This window comes from Triticum aestivum, chromosome 1A (assembly GCF_018294505.1).
Source record: "Triticum aestivum cultivar Chinese Spring chromosome 1A, IWGSC CS RefSeq v2.1, whole genome shotgun sequence".
Taxonomy (NCBI): Eukaryota; Viridiplantae; Streptophyta; class Magnoliopsida; order Poales; family Poaceae; genus Triticum; species Triticum aestivum.
Genome location: NC_057794.1, coordinates 575,756,157 through 575,762,327, shown reverse-complemented (window position 1 = coordinate 575,762,327; position 6,171 = coordinate 575,756,157). Strand labels below are relative to the sequence as shown.

Here is a 6,171-nt window from a genome sequence, read left to right as displayed (position 1 = left end):
CGTGCTTCTTCGGGGAATCAATATGTGGTTGAATGGTTAAAGAGATTGTGGTATCCTCAGTCTACCAGGATCCAAATCCTGGTGCTCGCATTTATTTCTGGATTTATTTCAGAATTTTCGACGATGCGTATTCAGTGGGAGGAGACGTTCCCGTCGATGACGAGGTGCATACGATGACTTCGTAAATTTAAAAATAATATATCGGCTCAGTTTTTCAAAGATGCTCATAAAGATAGAGTGTACGTGTGTGCGTTTATAGAGTTGAGTGTATGCGCATGTATATGAGCGCTTGTCTCTGTGCTGATGTTAAAAAAAAGTACGTACTTCCTTGCAGTTGCACGTAAGGTTTGCGCGCCCTAACATTTGTCCCGGGAGCAGTCAAATCGCACGGCACCGCAGGCCAGGCCCCACCCGTCCCCTCGCCCCCTCCACGTAACCCCCCTGCCCCACGCCCCCCGGGCCCCACGTCTACCGAACGGTCCAAACACCCCGCTGCACCCGCCCTGCACCCTCCCCTCCAACGCCCCCGTCTCGGAAGCGACCATGCCGTGGCCGTCGGGTGCATGCACCGGGCGCAGGGGCGTCCCCCTCGGTCCCCGGTATCTGAAGCAGCGCATCCAGGGCTCCACGCCACGCGCCACCGACGATCTCCCCCGTCCACGTCCCGGTACGACCCGCGCGGCGCTGTCGCGCATCCGCCCGTCCGTTCCTCATCCACCGGCGCGCCCGAGCATCGCCTCTCGCCGTATTAAAGCCGCCCCGACCTCCTCCGTGGCCGCCTAGGCTATTCATCTCCGGTCCAGTCGGTCGAGCGAGGCAGGGGCAGGGGCATGCTGCTATGAGGCAGGCGGTGGGCGCCGGTGACGAGGGGCTGTCGCGGAAGGTCGCCGTGGCGGCCGGGGACGCCGACGGGGCGACGGCCGCGCGCCGTCGCCGCCGGCTCGAGCTCCGGCCGCACGGGCGGAAGGTGGCGTCGGGCGAGGACGAGCCGGCGAAGAAGGCCACGGACGGGTCCGAGTCCGAGTCCTCCGCGGACGTGGGCCGCGGGATCTGGCTGCCCGCGTGCCTGTCGCACGGCGCGGTGTCCGTGATCGGCCGGCGCCGGGAGATGGAGGACGCCGTGGCCGTCGAGCGCACCTTCCTGGCCTCCTCGCCGGACGCGTGCGGGGGAGGCGACGAGGGCAGCGGCGGGGAGGAGGACTTCTTCGCGGTGTACGACGGCCACGGCGGGGCGCGGGTGGCGGAGGCGTGCCGGGAGCGGATGCACGTGGTGCTGGCGGAGGAGGTGGAGCGGCTGCGGTGCCGCCCCGGCGCGCGCGGCTGGAAGGAGGCCCTGGAGGCCAGCTTCGCGAGGGTGGACGGCGAGGTCGTGGCCGGCGCGGGCGCCGACGACGACGAGGAGTCGCGCTCCCGCACCGTGGGGTCGACCGCCGTGGTGGCCGTGGTGGGGCGCCGTCGCATCGTCGTCGCCAACTGCGGCGACTCGCGCGCCGTGCTGTCCCGCGGTGGCGTGGCCGTGCCGCTCTCCACTGACCACAAGGTACATACACCACACGTCCACACGTACGGAATCTCTTTACTAGGACTCCTACCTCGGACGCAAACTAGTTTCGCTACCCAATGCAGAATAATAGTATCAGTGGCCATGTGTCCCTCGTGTGTTCAAATGCTACACTCCACATGATCTTACTATTTGTACTCAGATCTGGTATCTTGGTGAACCACCACCATCGACAAGTCCTGTTGGCAAGCATCTGGAATTCTGGATCGTGTCGTTCAGTGGAACTTGTGTTCAGAAATGAACTACCTGCTTCACTTTGGGGGTGCAAACATTATTTTGTGACTGACTAGTGCTAATTGCTAAAGATGCAACTTTGTTGTTCTTTATTGTGCTATAGATGCAACTTTATTCTTCTTGGTAAAGAAAATGTTTTTGCACGGGAACTTTTTGCTAAATGTAACAAAATTCTACAGTATTTTCTTTTGCAAGGAAGTGCAGCAATGTACAGTGTCACTTTGGCTCTGAGCTCAGAACCCAGCAAATTAACCAGCATCGCTCCGGTGCTTTTTGTTTTGTTTCGTGATCTAACGAACTCCAATGTTGAACGAAGGATCTACTATCATGTTCTAATGGGAGTTTACTCTACCATGGCAGCCAGATCGACCGGACGAGTTGCAGAGGGTGGAAGCGGCTGGCGGCAGGGTGATCAACTGGAACGGGTCCCGTGTCCTAGGGGTCCTATCCACCTCCAGATCCATTGGTACTTCCTCCATTTCCACTCTGATATATATCATCTCAAGCACTAGAATCTTGCATTGTTTTTTTTCCGAGGGTAAAGAGTTTTATTCCATAAGAATAGGGTTACAATCGAGAGGCAAAAGTTTTTCTATGCACGGTGGTCCACGATCTAGCCATACAGCAGTCGCACTCTCAATACAACTATACAAAGCCAACCGATCTGCTACCCTATTTTGCTCACGCTTAATTTTTCGTGGAATAAACTCACGAAGTACCATAAGATGCTTGATCTCATCAGCTACCAAATGTCCATATGCCGACCGGGACAGGTAAACACCGGTTAGGGACCTCGATGCATCCGAGGAGTCCGATTGCACTATTATAGGAACATCCCTGTATTGTTGAGCTGCCAGAGCCATATCTTGCATTGTTTCTGTTTACATTTGACTGTTCAATTCACCTCTAGTGACATGCTGATCTGGATTCCTTGCTTGCAGGGGACTACTACCTGAAGCCGTACGTGAGCGCGGAGCCGGAGGTGACGGCGGTGGAGAGGACGGGCAAGGACGAGTTCCTGGTGCTGGCCAGTGACGGGCTGTGGGACGTGGTGTCCAACGACGAGGCGTGCCGGGTGGCGCGGAGCTGTCTCACCGGCCGTGCCGCCGCCGTGTTCCCGGAGTCTGTGGCCGGGCGCAGCGCCGCCGACGCCGCCGCGCTGCTCGCCGAGCTCGCCATCACCCGCGGCAGCAAGGACAACATCAGCGTCGTCGTGGTTGAGCTGAAGCGGCTCAAGAGCAGGGTAGGGCGTCGAGCCATCGGAGGCGAGGTGCAGTTGTAGGAGCTTAAGTTAATTTAGCTGTTGTAGGCACGCGCGCGTGCACTAGCTGGTAAGTAGTCTGTACATTACGGCGACATTTATTCGGGCTGGGAAAAGATCTCCGGCCGATCACCGTCGGGACCTCAACTCCGGCGATCGATGAGCGGGTGTGAAAGAAAATTGTCCAACGTTTTTCGCTAATTTTATACAAGCTGTAGTCGCTGCTCAGGCAGTGAGCAGCAGGGACGTTCTCACGTTGAGAGGAGAGGCAGCGACTGGCCCTGGTTTTCAGTTCAAAAATTCAAAACTGAACCTGTTGATTCAGCGACATTTACTCGGGCCTGCCAGGCCGGGAAAAGATCTTCGGCCGCCGCCTACACAGAGCTAAAACTAAGATCGAAGATCACAGCGACGATGACAAGTGTAAGATATGTTGTGCAACTTTATTTTTATTTTTTGAAAAAAGGGCAAAAGCTTTGTCACTTATCATTATTTAATAATAATGGAGTTTAGAAATGAACATAACAACGCCGATGACAAGTACATGCAGGATATGTTGTGCAACTCATTGTATTTTATTTTTTTTAAACGAGGGCAAAAGCTTTGTCACTTCTCATGATTAAGAAAGAGTTTAGACATGAACATAACAACGCCCAAAGGCGGTGGAAACAGCAAGATCCTACTGTAACGGCATATAATGTAACTCAAGTGCTTGGGCCTCGTCGGTGGACCAATATCCGGCTGCTTCTTTAATCTTAGCAACAAGCATAGGTGGCACTGTAGAGTGATTCCAAAATACCTGCACTTCTTTTTCTTTCAAATCTCCCAACAGACTAGCATGACTAAAGATGTCATAACTTTGCTCCGTCGGCTAAAGGGGTGAGTCAATGAAAAACAACCCTTCAAAGGCAGAGTTGTAGTTTTGCCCAAGTGTGAATGCTCCGACTTGTGAGATTTAACGACATCCCGGATCATAGATCCTATAACTGGCCTTGTTCTTTCAAATAACTGGCCTCGTGACAAAATAAGTAGTGCCTCAAATTGTGCATGCTAAGACAATGAAGTCGAGTAGTCATCACTAGAAGTAAGCTTCCATTAGATAGAGCCAACATCTTCATTTAGGTTCACATCCTGAAGCATCGTCGAAAGGTTGACGAATTCTTGCAATTGAGCTACGCTAATATTAGTAAAGGTGTTTATGTTGCTTATCCAAACATCCTCCGGGAGAGCCTTCTTAACATTACCATCGGTGGCCTTTGAGACAACGACGATGGTCGAGGCTATGTCCTTTGGTCTGCGCCTCTCGAGCCATGGAATATGTCAGAATTTTCCAATTTGACCATCATCAAGGGTTACTGATGCCAACAAAGAGAAAAAGGTCCATGACTGTTATTGATTCAGGTGATACATCCGGTAATGAAAATGTTGATGCACATGATGAACCCGTCGTTGATGATGATCATGTCACTCCCACTCCAAATCAGCCTATTGTTCCACCAGTTGGAATCTTGCACGTGACAGAGTTAGGCTCCAAAGGCTCCCTTGTTGTGATGAAAGATGACTTAAGTTCAACCAATGGTCTTTATTACCTTCGAGGTTCTACTGTTTCAGGTAACGCTACTCCAGTTATTTCAAAGAATTCTGATTGTGATGCTGCTAACCTTTGGCATATGCGTCTTGGACATATGAGTGAACTTGGTTTAGCAGAGTTAAATAAGAGAGGTCTTCTTGATGGATATGAACCTGGTAAATTGAAATTTTGTGAGCATTGTATAGGGTGAAGTTCAACACTTCGACTCATACAACCGAAGGTATTCTTGATTATGTTCATTCTGATTTATGGAGACCATCTCGCAGAAAGTCACTAGGTGGTGCTAGTTACATGCTGACTATTATTGATGATTATTCGAGAAAAGTTTGGCCTTATTTCTTGAAGCATAAATATGAAGCATTCTCAACATTTAAGGAGTGGAAGATTATGATTGAAAGGCAGACTGAAAAGAAGATAAAAATACTTCGCACTGATAATGGTATGAAATTCTGTTCTAAGCAATTTAAGAATTATTGCAAGTCTGAAGGCATTGTCAGACATTACACCGTTCCTTATACTCCTCAACAAAACGGTGTTGCTGAGCGTATGAACAGGACCATTAATTTCAGAGCCCATTGCATGTTGTCCAATGCAGGTTTGCATAGGTATTTTTGGGCTGAGTCCGCTTCCATTGCTTGTTATCTCATTAACCGTTCACCATCTATTGCTCTTAATAAGAAAACTCCAATTGAGGTATGGTCTGGTTCACCTGCTGATTATTCACAGTTGAGAGTTTTTGGTTGCATTGCTTATGCTCATGTTGATAATGGTAAGTTGGAGCCTAGGGCTGTTAAGTGCATCTTTCTTGGTTATAAGTCTGGTGTTAAAGGTTTTAAATTGTGGAATCCTGAAACCCAGAAGGTTGTTATTAGCAGAAATGTTAACTTTAATGAATCTGCTATGTTACATGATGTTTCATCTACTAATGTTTCCATTGAGAGTGAACAACAGCCTATTATTCAGGAGCCCACTGTTCAGGTGGAGCATGTTATTGATTCAGGTGATACATCCGGTAATGAAAATGTTGATGCACATGATGAACCCGTCGTTGATGATGATCATGTCACTCCCACTCCAAATCAGCCTATTGTTCCACCCAGTTAGAATCTTGCACGTGACAGAGTTAGGCGAGGTACTAATAAACCTGACAGGTTAATTGAAGAGTGCAATATTGTTTTTTTTTTGCTTTATCTATTGCAGAAGAAATTGAAGGTAATTCCGAGCCTTCTTCATATTCCGAGGCTATTATTTCTGGTGATAGTAATAGGTGGATGACCGCTATGCATGATGAGATGGAATCACTTGAAAAGAATGGCACTTGGGATTTAGTAAGATTACCTAAAGAGAAGAAACATATTCGTTGCAAGTGGGTTTTCAAGAGGAAAGATGGTGTTTCTCCAAATGATGTGACAAGATATAGAGCAAGGTTAGTTGCTAAAGGTTACAGTCAGATTCTAGGTATTGACTATAACGAAGTCTTTTCTCCTGTTGTGAATCATAGCTCTATTCGCACTTTACTTAGTA

The 6,171-nt window shown here is 49.6% G+C and overlaps 1 protein-coding gene across 1 annotated transcript; it reads left to right on the top strand.

Moving 5' to 3' along the window:
• The first annotated feature begins 735 nt into the window (after positions 1–735).
• Positions 736–3,310, top strand: LOC123182051 (protein phosphatase 2C 51). Its single transcript, XM_044594507.1, has 3 exons — positions 736–1,540; positions 2,156–2,261; positions 2,737–3,310. Exons 1-3 carry the CDS (start codon positions 839–841, stop codon positions 3,075–3,077), a joined length of 1,149 nt encoding a protein of 382 aa, XP_044450442.1. The 5' UTR covers positions 736–838; the 3' UTR covers positions 3,078–3,310.
• The last annotated feature ends 2,861 nt before the right edge of the window (positions 3,311–6,171 follow it).

Coding starts and splice junctions, on each gene's coding strand:
- LOC123182051 (XM_044594507.1), top strand. CDS start 839: ATGAGGCAGGCGGTGGGCGCCGGTGACGAGGGGCTGTCGCGGAAGGTC. Junction 1,541..2,155: donor CGCTCTCCACTGACCACAAG/GTACATACACCA, acceptor CTACCATGGCAG/CCAGATCGACCGGACGAGTT. Junction 2,262..2,736: donor ATCCACCTCCAGATCCATTG/GTACTTCCTCCA, acceptor CCTTGCTTGCAG/GGGACTACTACCTGAAGCCG.